Source organism: Rhinolophus sinicus, chromosome 5 (genome assembly GCF_057876585.1).
Source record: "Rhinolophus sinicus isolate RSI-liver-muscle chromosome 5, RSI-T2T, whole genome shotgun sequence".
NCBI classification, from domain to species: Eukaryota; Metazoa; Chordata; class Mammalia; order Chiroptera; family Rhinolophidae; genus Rhinolophus; species Rhinolophus sinicus.
The window spans coordinates 94,350,426-94,370,326 of NC_142505.1; the positions used below are offsets into that span (position 1 = coordinate 94,350,426).

Genomic DNA, 19,901 nt, shown 5'->3' on the forward strand with positions numbered 1-19,901 from the left:
CATGATTTATAATAATTGTTATTAAGAATCAATTTAAATGTGTTCTCTAATACCTGTCTACGTAGCCGTAGTAAAACTCCACAAGGGCCGGTATCAGCTCCTCGCCATGAATTGCCTTAGCGCTGTGCTGTGCACATAGTAGGTACTTGTTAAATATTTATTGATAACAAATATAACACTTGGAATAGCTACAGATTTTATATATTTCTTGAATTTTCTTATTAACTTGTGATCTCATAAAGAGGAAAGTCTGAATCTGTTTTCCCCACAAGCCCATACATATTTGTTGAATAAATTAAGTATCCGTACTTTTAGGATAGGAGAATCTGTCCTACATCCTAAAAAGAAAATATTTGGTACGTATCCTGGAAACGACTTGTAATGACTACAAATGTTTTATATTAGTAGTTTATGAAATGCCACCAGCAGCTAGGGACACACAATGGGATTAAATTACTTCAAGTGACTTTTTCCACTCAGAGTTAGTCTTGCGTCTGTCTGTTGCTCAAATCTGGAAAGGTATTCAAAAGCAGATGGCTACCTTCAAAGTGCCCAGTCCTGAAATTTGTGGAAACTGTGCAACTTCACCAATTGCTCATTTCATTTTAAATCCTTCATTAAACATAACCCAACCTACTTCCTTAAAAAAGAATTTTTCACTGCATGTTACTATTAGGAGACAGTCAAAAGTTCACGTTAGTAACTAAATGCAAAACCGCCGTTTCGGAGAAATTCACTCTCTTTACATACCATGGATAGCATGCTGTACAAGAGATTGTTTTCAAGAAAAGGGATCTGAGACATTAAATAATATTTAAATATCAAAATGTAACCATGTTCTCTAGCCTGGACTTGCAGAGGCAAAAGCCATTTCTCACGTATTTCAGAAAGATTTTAAACAATGGGAGCTATGTGAACATGTGTTTAGCTAAAACTTTGCAGTAACCAGAACATTATTTTGCACAGAAGACAGTGTTCATTATTCAAGGAATTATTACATTATTCATAGTTTTATTTAAAATATATATTGCTTGTAAATACTACAGGAGACAATTTAAATTTGTCATGTTGCCTGCACCTTCTTAAGAAAAATATAGTTGGGTTCAGAGCAGCTTCTTTTATTAAGTAAAGGCAATTTTCATTGCAATTACAAAAGCAAATATCAACAAAAGCTGGATTTTATTGGAGAAGTACAAGGTGGCCATGGGCACAGCTGGCCTTGAGTATTAACCATGTGGCTTTGACATCAGTCCCAGCTCTTCTCGTGGGCTCTGGACTCATCCTTCAGTCTCCCTCTTGTCCTGTGCAGCACTAGATCCCACTGGTTTTCCTCTCAAGTATTTCCTACACCCATCAGTCTTCTCCGTCTTCACTGCCACTTCTCTAGTTCAACCGACCCCCATCTCCCCCCCGCCTCACCTCATTTACCCTCACACTCCTCTGGTGTCTTTTCCACGATATAGGGTCTCAGTCGGCTCAGGCTGCTCTAACAGAATACCATGCATACACTGGGTGGCTTAAATAACAAGTTTATTTCTCACTGTCCTGGAGGCTGGGAAGTCTGCGGTCATGGTGCCAGCATGGTTGGGTTCTGGCGAAGGTCAGAGTTTCAACATACAGACCATGCCATGTGCCCCAGTGATCTCTGAAAAGTATGGATTTGCTCAAGTCAGATCCCAGCTTCAAACCTTCACTGTGGCGTAGGAGTCTCAGCATCACCTGCGCCAGCCTCCCTCTCGGCTCTCATGCCTGCTGCCTCACGGTGCTAAACGTGGTCTGGTCACACTGATCCTTCTTAACGTCAGCTGCCCAACCCTGTCACCTTTGCATTATCTTTTGTGCTGCTACTTCCCACTCTTAATTCGTTCCTTCCTAATTACGGAGAACTATCAGCCAAATTTCACCTTCTCAGGGAAACTTACCTGCCAGACCAGGTTACGACCCCAAATTTTAGGCTTTCAAAGACACCTTTGATTTTCCTTTCATGTCTTAATCACCATTTGTCACTATTGTGTATTTTTATTGGTAAAATTACTTAATGACACATTCTTTAAACTAGTCAGTGTCTATACACCATTGGAGTGCACTACACTCCACTGAGTTAGGAAATCTGTGTCTCTGGCTCTCCTCTAGAGCCCCCTGCTGGTTACATATATGTTAAATAAATTGAATGTTGAGTTTATCAAATCTACCACACTTCTCTCCTGGTCCGTTGGGGCCATCCAACCAGCTTGTCTGGAGGACTATAAAAGAGCAGAGCTGGAGGTGACCTTTTAGCTTATCTAATTCCCACCCCCACTTTGTATAACAAGTGGGGCAATAAGACGAGAAAGCAAATTGCCAAAGATCACATAAATACTTTATGCAAGATGAGCACCAAAAAACCAGGTCTCTGGTTTCCCAGTTCTCTGATGTTTCAGGAAATCAAACCATTCCTTCTCCAGTTTTCTTATTGCCATTCTTGGGTTTGACATCTTTTCTCGATTTTATAATTTAATATTGGTATAAAAGTACATTCTTATCGAGTAAAATATGGTTGTTATTAAGGGCTATCATTCAGGTTCTGTCTACCCAAGCAACTCAACAGGAATTAGAAACCTTAAGACATTTTGACTTCAAACGTTGGTCATCAGATATTTTAACTGTGCATTTTAAACCTGTTGAACATTTGGGCCTCATGGTTTAAACCCAAAGACCATTTTTAGTCTATGTTCGTTAATACAAAAGCGTTAATCATAATTATGCCACTATTAATGAATGTGTATCAAAACAGAATTTACCAGAGCAAACTCCATTAAGCTAGATAACTTCTTAATCAATTTTCTAAACAGTACACTTAAACCATGTCTGACCTTTTTAAAAGTTTTTCTTAAAATTATTCTCCGTAAAATCAGTTCTCTATGTACAACAAACATTTGATTCATCATAAATTTTTCTATCTCCAATTTTACTAATTATAACTTCTATTACAATATTTTGTGTGTGTGTCCAAGGTTCCTCTTAAGTCCAGTTTTCCTGTATTAGATTCTGCAGATCTAAATTTTTCTTTCGGTATTTTCTTTCAGTTCTTGGCTATTTTTAACATGTACAAGCTTAGGCACTAGAGTGTTTACTATTTTTTATAAAATTGAATTTCAGGTCGTTTTTTGTTTTGTTTTTTTCAGTTTCATCTACAATAAATTTTGCTCTCTACCATTTTATGTCATATGAGGTTTGTTTTCTCGTGATCATTTCTACCAATTAAATGAAATTTGAAGTAGATAAAAATCTGTTTGCTTTTATTTGTTTCTTCCTTAAACACTGGGAAATTTTTTTGCAATTTCCTTTGACATTTCAGGGTTGCTCTGTTTTCCTAGCAGGGGATGAAGGTAGCTAAACACACTCATCAGTTTTAATTAGATTGTTACCTTATGAAATGTTAGATTTGGGGAGAAAGTAATTTATCTCTGATATTTCTCATCCCAACCCTCGTGTTACAGGACACGTGGAAATTGAAGAAACTGAGGGCCAGAGAAGCTATCTGAGTTGCCTAACATCACGGAGATAGAACTGGATTTCAGGAGTCCTGATATCTAGGACACTTAGAGGAGAAAGCGTAACTAAACTAGAGTACACTCTCCAGAGAGGAGAAGCTGGCTTTTTTTGTTACTATGGCAATAAAGTACATTGGAGATTTTTTAAAGAGTTTACCCCCTACTTGTGCTAGTAGGGAAAAAAAGCCATTGAGCTGATGATCTTTATGGTGATTCAAAACACTTTAGATAGATCCTGTCACCAGCTTTAGAAGTTCTGATTGATTGAGTGGAATTAAGTTATTGGGCAGAGAACTAGCTAATGGAACTACATTGATGAAATCATTTTTGAGGGACATTAAATGGAACTTAAAATAAAGCTGAAATGGCTTTATGGATTTTTCACTCAAACTGTTTATGAACATTTATTGCCAGTAAATTATATTGTGTCAAAAGAAGGAATCAGTGGGTATAGCTTTAATAGAAACCTTTTTAAAATAATAAAATCAAGAATAATTTATTATCCAAGAATGGACAGAGGATGGGATGGGGAATTCATCCTGATGGATGGTTGTTCACTCTGCAGCTTCTAGAAAAGTGAAAAATGGTGTGAACATCAGAAACCTGATAGCACTTGGAAAGAAATGGTCTTTTTGAAAAGTGTTAATAACTCATCTCATTGTACATGGAATTGTTTTTAGAAGAGGGGTAGTGAGGTATTTACCAAATATTGCTTGAGGGTATAAACAATGGTATTTATTTATATCTCATAAAAAGATGAGCAAGTAGAGAGTTTAATCTGCTGAAAGAGACAGTCTGGAATAGTGGTCAAGGGCATCGGTTCCAGAGATGAAATATTAGAGTTCAGATCCTGGTTCCTCCTCTTTACTGTGTGACCTTAGGGAAATTTCCTGACTTCTCTGAGTCTCATCACAGATAATATCCATAATAATAGATATTAATAGTCTCTACCTCTCAGAATTATTCTAATGATCAAATGAAAAGTTTCAATAGTTTCTACTTCATACTAAGCGCTTTAAATTTATTTTTTAAAGACTCTAAATGACCTAGATAAGAGAAGGAAAGAATAAGGTTCATAAACATTTTAGAACTAGTAGTAGTATTTTGTTAACGATCATCTGCTGATTGCCAGGTGCCGGAGATCTCATTCAAGATCCCTAGGAGATGAGGGTACCATTAATATCCCTTCTTTTCAGAGAAGGAAATTGAGCACGCGACAGACTGGGTTTCATGCCCAAGATCACTTGTCTAGTGAGAGATTTCAGTACCTTTCCCTGAGACATCATGTGTCTGTCCTCCAGTTTGTATGGGACATGGGGGCCCCTCTGGCCAAAGTCCAGCAAAAGCAAAGTCAAAGGGCCTGTGGTTGGGTGGTGGGTGCTAAGGGAGCATGAAGTCTCCCCCTTCATTTTCATTTCAAATCCAGAGCCAGTCAGTCACCCACCTCCTTGACCAGTCAGAGCCCAGCCACGATGGTTTTTGCTGGCTTGCCATTTAGTGGGTGCTACTTTGGCCTGGAATTGAGAAAACGAGGCTCTAGGCCTCAGTGGCTAAAAGTGGGTTCTTTAATCAGATGTCATGGCTCTAGCACTCACGGGCCATGTAACCATAAGCCCCACATGTTTTCAGCCATTATTCCATTCTATTATTATAGGACAGGAAGGTCCCTTGGTCTGAGAAAGAGACCCCAAGCCTTTTGATCTCATGTTACTTTAGAAATATTTGTATTTAGCCCACATAGCATTCTTTTGTTAGCATATTCTTTTATTTTAATAATAACAGTTAAAATGTGTTTGATTGGGATTTTAGATATTTATTAAATATGTAATGCACAAGGAGTTTTAGAACTATAATTCAGTACGGCTATAGACCTGGCAGTAGCAGTTGGAAATGAGTCCAGTAGAAGCCTTGGGAACCTAAAGCCAAATCTGTGTGTATCCTCGTACGCGCATATGACCTTGCCCTTGGCCACACAGAGCTTAAGATCTAGTTGAAGAGATGCGATGAATGTCTGCAGGTAAATGAAAATCCCAGGGGGGTGCTCAGTGCCGAATGAGTTGCGTAGTCATGTTACAGGTATTTGTTCAGTGTCCACACTGTGCTGGACACTGGGGGTATGACTGAGACCCGGCTACACTCCCAGCCAGGAGCACAGCAGATGTGATCACAGATCAGAGAAAGCGGAGGCCCCACGCTCAGCTGTTTAGCGGAGGCCATGTTCTTTCCAGAAACATGTAGTGAGCACCTGTAATGTGCTGGGTAACTTGACGGTAACCTTTTCTTCCCCTGGGAATTGCTTTAGAAGGGTGGCAGAGCTACAGTCACCAGCAGTAGACCCACTCCTTATGCCTAGGACAGCCAGCTATAAGAAGTAAAGTCACAGATGAGGTTTTGTCATTGGATCTGACAAATGAAGAAACAGGCTCAGCACAAATTCTGGATACGATAAAGAAAATGCCCCAGGCTTTTGAGGTTCATTTTACGTAAGAAAATGTCATCCCTCATTTTTGGATAATCGGTCAGAATAAATGTAATATATGTTCTACTATGTGCACGTGTTCGACGTCAAAAGTTGCAAAATACCTACTCTTTGGCTTCAAAGGCCTTATAAAATGATCATAGGAGTTGATATGAGAAATCGGTGAAACATTAAGCTTGACCGCATTCTAGTAACAGTTCAAATAATGAAGGCCGTCCATGGGCAGAACTAATTGTCGTATCGCTAAATCAGACAATTATGGCTGATTTCAAAAGAGGTAATACTCTTTTTACTGCAGTTTTCATAGAATTCTTGGTAGAGGAAGGGGAAATTTGAGTTGGGACTAAAGAGTATAGATATCTAGCATATAAACAGAACTAACTGTCCTTGCTTTAGCGAGACATATAATTGTTCCTTTCAATTATATATTTTTGAAAATGGGGTTCAAATGGCTAAGAACTAAGCATCTCTAAGAATGTCAAAGGGAAGTCTCTGTTAACTGCAAGAGTGACAGATGGGAATTATTCAATAACAGATCGGAGATGGAACTGAGAGGTGGCTGAGGGCATGTTGTTGGGTTTCACACAGCCTAGAGCCACATCCCAGTGTGTCACTCACTGCCCTGTGACTTCTGCAGGCCTGTTTCCTCCACCAGGCAGCCTCCACACTGCCACTACCAAGGTACGATTCAAAAGATGACAGAAATGTAGGAGGTGACAGAATGTTGTCTACTCTGCGAACCCAAATGTAATATACACGTACCAAAAGCTACATTATCATCTGTAATCCAACCCATTCTAATTCAATAATTGTATTAGTCAGGGTTCTGCAGAGAAGCAGAACCAGTAAGATGTACTTATATGGAGGAAGAGATTTATTATAAGACATTGGCTCGCTCAGTTATAGAAGATGAGAAGTCCCACAACCTGCTATCTGTAAGGTGGAGACCTAGAAAGGCCGTGGCATAGTGAAGTCTGAGTCCAAATGCCTGAGCACCAGGGGAGCCGGTGGTGTCAACTCCAGTCCAGGTCTGAGGCCTGAGAACCAGGGGAGCCGGTGCTGTCAATTCCAGTCCAGGTCTGAGGCCTGAGAACCAGGCGCTCTGAGAGCAGAAGACTGATGTCCCCGCTCAAGTAGTCAGGCAGGAGGTGCTGAATTCTTCCTTCTTCCACTTTTTTGTTCTCTGCAGTCCCTCAACAGATAGGATGATGCCACTCACATAGGTAAGGGCCACCTGCTCTACTGGGTCCACCAATTCCAATGCTAACCTCATCTGGAAACCAGAAATAATGTTTAGCCAAATATCTGGTCACCCTGTGAGCCAGTCAAGTTGACACAAGATTGCCCATCACAGTTATAAAGAATACGATAAAGTTTGAATCACAAGAGCAAAATAAACAATATATGCGTCATAAAACAACGGGCATGCTTATGAAATTTACATGAAAAAGTTGTATTTTAATGGGGCTACCGGTACATTCTGATATGTTTGAAATGATGTGATTTGGGATCTTGAAAAGTAAAAGTGTCTACAAGCAGAGAAAGATCTTAAATGTCCTCACGCTAAATGTCTCTATGCCTACTGCAGCTGTCAATTTTATCGTATTATTGCAGGGACTCAATGAGCTACCACATATGAAGTATATGTTATGATAGCTAGCAAGCAGTAGTTACTCAAAATGTTTACTTAGAATAATAGTTATTATTTTCCAGGATATTATTTTAATGACTGTATATACTGTTAAGTCAAGGCTTTATTTTCTGATTTTATTTGCAATAGTCTCTTACTCATATCAGAAAGATTAAATATTTCTATAGTTGCTACAAAAGTAAACCAATTCATTTTCCTAGACTTATCATATGCCATGATAAATCTAGATTTGGAATAACGGTGATTACTGGAGGATTTTTAGACGTTATAACAGTGCAAGAGGATTCTAGAAATTCACACATGAATGCAAGATAGTATTCTGCTCCTTCTTACAGCATCGAAGAACTTACATACACCAAATGTATAAAAATAAACACCTTTTACTTCAAAGTACAGGATATAGCCCAGCTAAGTTTAATTGAAAAACTAATAATCCAGTGCAATTGTCTGTGATAAACTGAGGCTTAAATGATTTGAAAACACTTTGGGAGCGGACAAATCAGATACTCACAATCTTTATGGCTAGAAAGGTTCAGCTGGGGTTGACAAGTTGTAAAGATAAAAGCTTATAGCAAAGTCAACAGCTAAATGTCTAGATTGGGTTGGGGATCAATGTTAATACTCACAGTCTAAAAACACTGGACTTCAAATGATCTCTCGTAGTTTTCTGTTGAACTTTTCAAGATAATAGTATGGAACTTTATTTACTGGATAAATTGTAATTAGGCAAATATCTTACAGCCTTACTGTGTTTTCTAGCATCTGCCATTTCTGCCACTGCTTATGTGATTTGTACCCTGACTACAATAAGACGGTTTCAGCTGCTGTTTCTCCAAGCATTTCCAGTTGGGTGATTATTAATAGTTTATGACAGACAAGAGTCAGACCATGCCATTTCTAGACATCTTTTTTTTTATTTTTTTTAAGCCAACATGGAATTTACCTCATGGCCTCACTCTGATCTCTCAGCAGGAACACTTTGCAAAGAAGTTCCTTGTTTTTTCAAAGGCTGTTTTCATGAGTTGATTCAATGCTCTCCTGTGATAGAGCCCTAAAGCCAGTGACAAAGTATGTGTGTATTGAGTTGTATAAAGTATTCACTGCATTTAGCTGATTGTACCCCCAGGTGACACACACATCCGACAGTCTCCAACCTCTGTTTGCTTTTTTCTTTTGTTTACAGGAGCAGAAGGCACAGTGTTCCCTAAATCTATAGAGACACCTAATGTCAGGGCAGACCCCTTCAAGGAACTAAGGTAAGCTTTTTTTTATATATTCTTTTTGTTGAATTTTTATAGGAGTTTATTTGAGCCAAACTGACGACATGTGCCGGCGAGCAAGATCTCAAATGCTCCTAAGGTAAACCTCTGACTATAGTTTGCATTGATTAGTGGCTGTTTTCTTTCTGTGCGACTGGCTGATGACCCATTTTGAATACATATCATGTAACTGTGTTGTAACATGAATAAATAAACTGGGCGAGGTTAGAAAGGACTTGAAGATAAGCTGTAATCAAGACAAATTTTTCCCTGAGGGCTTAAAGTTGAGGGTTTGGAGGAAGAGGATGTCAGCCTCCAATTGTGAGATTGTGGGTTTACGTTGTTGCAATATATGTTTCCTGCTATATCTTGTGGTACCAAAGACCTGTCCAGTTGGAAAGCTAGTCAGTAATTGATGCTGTTGCGCCCCAAGAAAAGTGATGTCTAAAAGAAGCTGAACAGTACAATACAGATTTTTTCTGGGTGACAAGCTCCTCATTACTTGGGACAATGTGGTACTAGAACTAGCTCTGTGTGTATTGCATTTACTGGTGTTAATCTTCACATATCCATATGTGTGCTGCCTTTATCAGTAAAGGACTCTGAGATGCTGGGCCCTTACCCCCACCAACCATGGAAAACAAAAAGAACAATAACATACATGTAGACAGACAGACAGAGGTAGAGATAAGGCCTGAGAACCATTCCTGCCACCAAAGCACCATCCTCAGCCCCCAAAAAAGAGACATATACAGAAATGGTATGATGAGAACAAATATAACTTTAATTTTTACTGTTGACTTACAGCCATGATGAATTCAGTGAACACTGGCTTACTTCATTTCTCGTAGTTCTTTTAACTAAAACCAATAATAAATCATCATAAGTAGCATGGAATAACTATATCATAAAGACGTCAACCGTAAGCAAATGTATTTGCATTACACAAATCCCATCTACCCTTCCACAGTCCATTCCCCAAATCTGTTTTGCTCGAACAGCAATGGCTGTGTTGGAGCTGGTGTTTCCTTAAACAGAAACACGTTCTCAGTAAGTAGAGAATATTACAAATATTACACCTCATTACAAAACCCATAGCATTCTTTCAAAGCTTTTATGAATATAGGGAAATAAATCGGGGCAAAAGAAGAAGCTGATTGGTGGGGAGTGAGAATATTTTCTTAGCAAAATCCCGTATACAGTGGGCTGTGTTGGTGAAGTTATACACCACACTGCAAGGTTTACATTTTACTAGGATAACTTCCCATTAGGGCTTCCAGATGCAAGAAGTTACAGGAGTATCTGTCAACCAGGTCCTATGTTTCTAACGGTACTAAAACTGGAATCTTCTAAGCAGGTCCACCCAAGGAAACCTGTATTTTAGGACTCAGAGAGAGTTTATTCTCTGAGGGTGCAGTGAATCCTCACATCCGTGATGTAAGAGCCATTTCCAGACATGCTAGTGGGTGGCCTGGTTCCCTTTGTTTTCACAGTTCTCCTTAGGAATGGCTGGTTTGTTTTTTTGTTTTGTTTTGTGTTTTTTGTTTTGTTTTGTTTTGGGGCGGGTTGTTGGGTTGTTGGTGTTTTCTTTGTTGGCTTGTTTTGGTTTGTTTATTTGTTTGTCTTTTACAAAACTAGTAATTAGTATTGATCAGCCCAAAGATAAGTGTTATCTAAAAGAAGCTAAACTCTCAATATAATACAGACTTTTTCTATGGAACAAATTCTCCATTATGTGGAAGACTTGGGAAAGATAAGAGTAAAGGATTCAGGCTAACTTTGCTTTAAAGAGAAAAATAAATCTTCTGTAATTAAAAACAAACCCAACCAACACCAAACAAAAAGAGTTCTCCAAGCGTCAGCCAGCTTTAGAGAACTTCTAAAAAATTAAACCTCCACAATTCACAAGTAATTCTCCTACATCAGTGCAACAAAATAAGGACTTCGGGTAGTTGCTGAATTTTCACTGTTTATTCTAAAATTATAGGAATATTCCACAGGGGCTACAAATAAAATTTTCTTATAGGAAGATGTAAAGATTTTAATGTGTAATTTGAAAACTTGTCTTTCGTTTGCACCTGTTCAAACCATGGTGATGTTTGATAACTTGAACTGAGTCGGGAGCCTAGAATGTGATAATTTAGCCCCTTCATCCTTCTGGAATTGTTTTTTTAAATGGCACTTTGTGGGAAAATCTCTGACAAACTGAAAAGATAATGAAATGTGTTTGATAGATTAGCCTAGACCAGTGTGCATCTGTGAATGCTTCACATTTGTCATGAAATGGTGCCACTTTGTACTCTGCTATTGATTAGTATTGACCTTGGATATTGAGTAAATAGGTAATGAACTTGGTGACTGAGTCTTCTGGCCTCTGGCTTTACAGTTGGATCAGTTTTACTGATTCAGCACATTCATGCTGGTTTGTCTTCCGGTCTTAGGAATGCAGAGTCATCTAAGGGAGGTCCCTGGACTTGTACCAGCAGGTACACTGAGTGAACTGTCTAGCAGTCCCCTCCTCGATAGCAGCAGGATGTGGGGGGCAGAGCACTGAGCTGGGAGTCAGGGACCCTCTGCAAACCCACTGTGCTGACTTGAGCGACTCCTAGAGCCCTGCTATCTGTAAAAAGCCAGGTCACTTCTAGCTCCAAACGGCTAATCCCTTCCTATTATTTTACTTTTTATTTTAAAATAATTTTATATTTAAAGAAGAATTGCAAATTTCATGAAGATTATTCCCACGTACGTTTCACCTGGTATTGTCTAATGTTAACATCTGTGATATATTGATCGAAACTAAGAAATTAACATTGTAGTCCTGTAAGATTTTATTTTACATAAGGTTTGTTTAAAAGGATGCAATCACATGAATGTCTTACAGATTTAAAAATATATGAAAAGGAGTTTAACAGCAAAGTTATTTATTAAGAGGTGAATTAATGGATCTTTAAAATCCCCAATGCAGATAGTTAACTTGGAATGCTTTTAATGTGAGTCTTTTTAAATAATATTCTACACCCAGATTTTCTTGGTCTTACTTATTCAAATGGGAAATAAATTGAGTAAAAGACCAAGGCTTATTTATATATAGATTGCGTTCTAAAATTTATATATAGACTGTGTTCTAAGCAAAACATAGATATCCATCCATGTTTCCCCCTTACCCCAATCAATGAACATGAGAAAAATGGCGTCTGTTTTAGAGACCTCTGTTGGAATAACTTTTGTTTCCTCTAACCCCTCTCTTGACTGCTGGAGCTTTTTCTGTTTGTTTTATTGGGTTTTTTGTTTGCTTGTTTGCTAATATTAAGCAGATTTTAGGCCGCTGGCATTTCTTCCTAAAAGATCTCAACTCTCAGCTAAAGGGCTGATAGCTTCCTTTCTGCTAGAGTTTTGGTTTACTGCTTTCCTTTTCAGTTACTATAGTTACTGTATTTGCAGTGTTTGTAAATAATCCAGGGTTGAGCTGAAAATCACAAAAGAGAGTTGCTTCTCTCCAGACAAATAATGAGTGTTAGGAAGTTCACGGCCCAATACCCATCTCAGGCAGTGATCGTTGACTTTGTCTCTGCACGGCTATTCTGAAATAATGACATGTTGCTCTAGATTCAAGACTATACTTAAACATATACCAGGCACTATACCTATTATACCTATCCATTGAAATAAGAAAAACTCACTTTGAATAGAAACTGGATTTTAATAAATGCATGATCTTAAAATGTGAATATGTTAAATGTTTTCTTGTTCACTATATTTTTTCCCTAGAGTCTATATAAATACAAATGGAAAACTCCCTGATATCAGGCTGTGCATGATCTAAGACAGGAAATAGGCCATTCACTTCTGCATATGTATTTTCTGTAAGAATAGCGGCTACTTTTTAAATGCCTACTTGTCCTAAGGATTCTTTTCTACTGTGAAGTTTCCTAGTGGGAGTCTGATCAACAGGAACAGGAAATAGATTGTGAAAGTCTATTTCCCAGACACATGCTCCAGCAAATGTACCAAAAAGGAAGGTATATAGACCACTGTACGTACATATAGAGCCAACTCTGTTCCTCTAAATATAACTAAATGCTTGGAAGGAACCACAACAGGGCAATAAGCCAAAAGGCCTTTCTGAAAGAATTCTTCATCAGCTGATGTGCTTTATGCTCTTACTCTGCATACAATTACAAGAAGGGAGTGACCTGATTTTTCATTTAATCACAGATCAGCAACTGTTTACCGAGTATTTTTTGACATTTATTAGGAGTCAAGGCATGTGCTAAATACTTGGAATGTAGAGATAAATGAGTACTCAAATGATTTATCATTGAGGAGAATAAGACAGAAATGAACCCCAAAATATAAGGTAATAAGGTAAGTGCTAGGATAGATGTATAACCAAATCAGAGTTAAACAGAGAGAAGGACAAAAATCTACCTAAGCGATTTAAGTAAGGATGCCCAAAGGAAGTGACATTTTAGTTGCAAGAAGAAAGAAAAGGTAAAACCCAAGAAGCAGACTTCAGAATTCATAAAACATGGTTCTCCAGAGCCATTTAATATAGGGCAATAGCCCAAAATATTTCTGTAGCTCCTAACAATGTGACTGTGTTATTTACAAACATGTGGGTTTGTAACTTCCTTAAAATAGTATTCTTTAAAAAATTGCGTGAAGGCAATTTCAGAAACAGTCACTAAAGACTATAAAGATTGTTACAAGTGTCAAAAATTAGTAAATTACATAATTCAGGACTGAAAGGTTCACCGATATCAAACTCATCTACAACCCCAAATAAAGCATTCCTTTGTTACTGTTTATTTTTCTCCATAATATTACCAGGATTTTAAACGAAGCTGAAAAATTCTAAGATAAATCTATTACTCTTAATATGCACTTGAATATTCTGTAGGATTTTTTTTTTTTTAATGGATATGTACTAAATCCAAACTCCCTTAGATTTAAAGTCTATATATATCATAGGGAAACAATGATTAGACAACCTTCCCATAAGCTGACAAAAATGAATTTCCTTCTTTGATTTTATTGTAAAATGTCTGTAGCCAACTAAGTATTTATTGGTTCTTGGTGATTTTATAAATTAAGTGACCAAAACAGTCTGTCAGAGCTTCAGGGCTCAATTAATTACTGGTTTGGTAATACTACCCCCTCTTTTGTCCTCCCCAAAATTCACAATGCCAAAAATATTGGATCAACAGTCTGATTTTTAAAAAAAATTATACACTCACACACACATATAAAATGAGAGAGAATGGGGAGGTTAGAGGAGCAGAGAGAAATGGGGGAGATAAGTTGTATGCTGAGCTCCTAGCTATGGGTACGTGGTATACGGGACAATACCGTAGTGGAAGAAATCTTTAAATTTTCTCCCTTTTAAACATTTTGCAGACATGTTCTGTAATTTTTTTTTTAATCTCCTCTTCCCTTCCTCCCAACTCCTCTCAATATACTTAAACCAAGTGTTTTAGTTTTGTTTTTATGTATGGGATTCAGAATTATTTGATCATATAACGTGACGATTGAAGTGATTCTAAGGACAAATGAAAAATAATAGCATAGTTCCTTAAGGGAATCACAAAATAGAAGAGTACTGCAATGTTATCCATGTTAGTCAAGAGACTGATTTAGTCCTTGGGTCACTCCCTTTGAAGGTGTCCTGAGCTGGGTTTGAATTTGGCCCCAACGTCTCTCTGCTTTGTGAACTTGCACAAATCTCTTAAGCTCACCTAGCCCCATTGTCTAGAACATGGAAAAAGCCCACTCAATATCAATGCAACAAATGTTAGCTATTGGGAGGAGGGGCAAGCAGTTCTCTTTCAAGGGGACTCAAGAACTCAGACAGGAGTTCCCTGAGTTTCTTATTTCTTCAACCCATAAAAAGTTTCCAACCAATCATAGTGATCAATTGTTTTTCATTTAAGGACACAAAAAAAAACTATGTGTATTAGTTTTATCTGCTTTAAACAGCATTTTGGATAAAAGAAAGGATGTATATATTAACAGAGTAGAGAAAACATAACTTTAGAATAAAAGACTGTCCCATAAATTGAATATATTTAAATATATTGACATGTGCTTGTGTTGCCTCCATTTTGCAAAGATGCCAGTGACTGCATCACCAAGTATCGCCTCACACGTTCTATAATTCCTGCCCAGAAGAAATGAAAATCTGAAAGCCACAGGTTAGGGCTTAATGGGGTCTACTTAATTTTAAGGATGTCCTGTTTGAAATCCTAAAACTAATACATCTTGCCCCTCTTCCAACACCAGTCAATTCATATATATCCCTTTTAGCTTCTCTTTCCCTTTTTCCTATATTCCAACATGCTATCATTCTTCCCTTTTTTTCCTATTAGTATCAATACTATTTATCTACATATTTTCATTTTCTCCTTTATCCGCAGCCTTTCTCTAACGTGCCCTTTCCACCATGGTTCTCTTAGTAGTATATAGGTGGAAAGACTAACAGGGTAAAAGAATACTGATGCTTCAATATTTCAGGTATTTTCATCTTTTCTTTTGCCTTATTTATAAAAAGCTCTTATTTTACAAATGTGATACAGATTATTTTGTAAAGCTATTAAACCTGTATGTTCTGTATTCATCTGCTCTCTCCCTTATAATCTTGCTGCCATTAGAGGCCTGAGAAAGATAAATAGCAGATGACATCATGGGAGGAAATGAGCCTGGGGTGTAAGGGAGGACCCTTTCAGACGGAAAGAGGGAGTTAGAAACCCATCTCTTTTGGTCTCTGGTAAATTGTGGGAAGAAGGAGATAGAAAATGTAGGGAAAGCAAGTGGTGAAATACGTATGTCCTGGTGACCTTGCTTCTCTGAGTCAGGGAAGGAAGAAACTAATTAGATCAGTTTTAAGGAAAGTCAAAAGCAAAAGGTCAGTGTGCATTTTCATTTGGGACTCTAGGAGGAAGCCAACTTGCAGGGAAGTCTCACCACCCCCTGAAGTGTCATGTGGCTAGAGAGGCAAAGAGGCCCTGGGTCAGCACTCTTCCATCGCCTTCAATTCCTGGAGGAATGGTGGTTGGGAAGGGAGGGTTTGTAGAGGCATCTATGTGTTGTGTTGAGGAATGCAGATGGTTAACTGATGGTGGAAACTGGCAGCCTCCTGGGCAGGTTCCCTGCAGTGGGGCCGAGGGCTCCACAGCAGACAAGCCAGGTTGGGGATGGAGTGGGAGATACGCGCAGACCTCAGAGTCTACCAACACCATCAAGACCTGAGTTAGCACAGAAAGAACTAACCAGAGCTCACTCAGAGGGCGTGCCATTGGCTGCTAGGCTGAGGCACGTCACAACAACGTCTCTGAAATGTGAACTTTCTTTCTTCCTGTCACCACAAGATCACAGAAGTCCCCTACCCCCGTATCCATAACGATGTCCTAAAGAGGGAGAGGAAAATGGAGACTAATTGTTTATCCTAATGAGAACGTTGAAACTTTTCAGTCATAGGAAGATACCAGAATAGAATGAATTTAATTTTTCCCAACAATCCATATGGATAAGTTTGAGAGAAAAATGAAGTCAGGTAAGAACACTATAGAAATACCATGTGCTTTCATGGATGAGCATGGTTTATAAATTGGCCAGCCTGCAATACAGGTTAGGACGCAGTCACAAAGTACCTTATGTGACAATACCAAGCTTCAAAGGCTGTGAGTCTTCCTCTCTGTGTCTTGTAGGGACCACTGGGTATGATCAAAAGGAAGAAACACATTGAGACTCCATCACCAGGCACCTGCCACTAGTGATGCTCATTTCTCTTGACATCCTGAGCCAGCATTGATTCAGACCATAGTCTAGGTCTGATGCTCAAACATACTCCCCCAAAGCCACCCTGGATTTTTAATCTTTTAAACCAACAAGATACTGGGGGAAATGCTTCAACAACCAAAACATTTCACAAGCCTCCCTCAAAATCATCACTAGATTCTATGAAAGCTGCAGCCGTCAGCCATGTGCAGCGAGACACCCGATTGTCCCTTAAGGGCCAACCCCTTTTCATCTGAATTTCAGAGAGGTAATGCAACACGTCATTGTTGTTATCTAAGGCAGGTGGCTTTTGAGCAAAAATTACAATTATATCCTTTAGATTAATTTTTAACATAAAGGTTTAAAATGTGGAAAAAAAAAATCATTCCAAAGATAAAACCATACTGGGGGGTAATAAAACTGCACTTTTATTCAGGTTGTCAGGGCAGGTAAAATATCAGAAAATAAGTGCTAATCTTGCAGCCTTTTAGAGCAGAACGGGCGAGTGTATATATTTGTTGAAATTCCTGAGTTGGAGCAAATGCCTCAAAACAAACCACTGTAACTTTATTATTATTTGTATCTCCATTAAAATGTCAGCAGCTGCCATTTGTTATGTAAAATGTGAGGAGTAGATTGTTCTATTATTCTTGAAAAACACACAATTGCTTTTAAATCTCCCCTTTGTTCCCCTCCGTAGGATGGCCCTGCTGGGTATATAGACAGAAAATCTTCCTTAATTACACCCTTCATGATCCTGACTCCAAGCCTGCCTTGTTTTATTCCAGTTATAACCTTTTCAAAACAAAGAGTAATGGGAGTTTAGAGGAACAAGCTGACAACTGTTTTTACCTGTAAAAGTTCAGAACTAGAAGTGGTTCTTTTTAAAAATCAGCCAGTGGATATCGTTGTTTTTTGTTGTTTTTCTTGATCCAGCATGTTCCATGGTTTGTTAGAATACTCGTATAATGTGAATGAGACTGAAACCGTAGACAACTGGATAACCTTGCCTGGTTTCCTGGCCATGGATATGTGTCAAGGTGGGCTAAGCATCACTCCGTTGTTTGCTGTTCTTCAGGGGCTCCCACTGATGTGAAGATCACATTTCAAAACAAAAACAGTCACAAGCAACCTTCAGCTGGTTGTTTGATGGTCCCCGCCTCTCATCTCCCATTACCCTTTCCACTCCTTCCAACCTTTTCTTTCTTTCTTTTCTTTTTGTTTGTTTTGTTTCTCCCTCTGCTCTCCTCTCTAGTCTCCATTCCTTCTGTGAAACTTTTGATTCCTACTCTAATATTTCAATTTCCAAATGTTCTTTATTCTGTCGTGGTACCCTGCCATAGCACCCTGTATTAATTTCATAGATGTACTGCTCTTTATTTTTTGATTATATTAGTGATAGTTTCAAGTTTCTTCTGTTCTCCACTTTTTTATTATCATTACGATTCCAGTATCTGGCTTTTTGATTGGGACTTTTTCAAGTTGGTGACTCACGGATGTCTATTCATTTCTACGAGCTGAGTATTGAGAATCTGTTGGAAAGTTCTGTGTGCATGAATGGGTTTTGTTGGCGGGCTTCCAGGAAGGATTATCAGGCTGGGGTGTTTAGATGGGTAACCCCAAATGTCAGGATCTGTGGGTCTTTTCTCTTGGGCTGGTCAGTTTCCCCAGAGAGGAGCCATAATCCCTTGCTTGGTTTGAATTTGGTGGCCAGTACGTTCACGTGGGGCCTGGGAGGTCTCAGTCTTCAATATGTAGGTTTCCACTTAATTTCCTGTTTTGGGTGTAGCATTGCTACCCTCAGCTATCCTCCTATCACAGAGCCTAGAGTTCAAGTCTTGCACAGTGTGTCTTAGTCTATTTGGGCTGCTATCACAGAATACCATAGACTGGGTGGCTTATAAACAACACAAATGTATTTCTCCCAGTCTGGAGGCTGGGAATAATCCTGAGGCACTTGGCAGATTCTGTGTCTGATGAGAGCACACTTCCTGGTTCATAAACAGCCATCTTCTCGTTGTGTCCTCAGATGGCAGAAGGAGCAAGGCAACTCTCTGGGGTCCCTTTTATAAGGGCACGAAGCTCTTCATGAGGGCCCCACCCTCATGACCTAATCACTTCCCAAAGGCCCCACTTGCCAATACCATCATATTAGGGACTAGTATAACAACATGTGAATTTGGGAGGGACACAACATTTGGTCCATACCAGTGAGAGTCACCTGGTCACCTTGGTGTATACAGTGGAGAAACAGTCTAGGGGTCTGACAGTTTCCCAGACGACCTTAACCAGTCCTCCGGATTGCAGCCCTACCAAACACACCCATCACAGAGGTACATGGTGGCTCCCATTTCTGTACCTGGCCAGGATTCTGATGTTTGAATTAGCTTTTGGCTTGGTCATCACCAAACCCATACTCGCTTAGCTTTCAACTCTCTTAGCTGCTGATGAAGTTACCTTTTGCTGTTTTCTTTTCGACTTCCAAAGCTTTGTCAACATCTTTCTTCTACTCTTGCTGCTTCTCTTTTTCTTTTTCTTTGTGGGTTTATGACCTTTTTTTTTTTTTTTTTTTGATACATTTATAGTCATTGCATTAGCATTTTGGGAACCAGCTGAGGTAGACGTATGTGTTGAGTTTGCTATTTAATGTGAAGTCCTCTCTCCTCAATTTGTAGGCTTCCATTCTACTTTTCCTCTTTCCTCTCAAGTGCTTTGCAGCCTTCACTTAGAGCCTTGCTATATCCCTTTTCTTGAAACATTCTTTTGCCTCTTTTTGGATAATCCTATTCATTTTGTACCTCTCACTTAAACTTGACTTCCTAAGGAAATCCTTTTCGGCACACTGCCAGGCTCACTGTGGTCTGCCTGCTACACGCATACACAAACCCCTGCACTTCATTTTTGGGTTCCCTGGCTAGAGGCCTTCTACGTTTGTCATTGCCCACAAAGGGGTTTCAGTTAGACAGATCATTACAAAGTCCATTCTCCCCAAAAATGTGTGCTCCTCCAGCAAAAAAGATGAGTAACTACCTTCTTTCCATTTGTTTGTAAAGGAGAGCCGTCAAAGTCTCCTGGAGTCTCTTAATTTTTTCCAAGCACTTATTAATCCCATGTCTTTTTTTCCCCCCATACTAAGTCATCTTCAAAAGAGACTAATCCATTCTTCTTTCTTTTACAAGCTGTTTCAAAAGTTGAGGTTCCTTTTT

General features: G+C 38.8%; 1 protein-coding gene across 3 annotated transcripts in view; it reads left to right on the forward strand.

Annotated features, from left to right (window-relative positions):
• The window catches only part of SGCD (sarcoglycan delta), an 837,085-nt gene that overhangs the window by 729,787 nt on the left and 87,397 nt on the right, over positions 1 to 19,901 (forward strand). For all 3 annotated transcript variants that reach the window (XM_074313830.2, XM_074313831.2, XM_019750404.3), the window contains one exon: positions 8,847 to 8,919. In XM_074313830.2, coding sequence (XP_074169931.1) covers positions 8,847 to 8,919 — 73 coding nt within the window. The remainder of the gene's footprint in view (positions 1 to 8,846; positions 8,920 to 19,901) is intronic.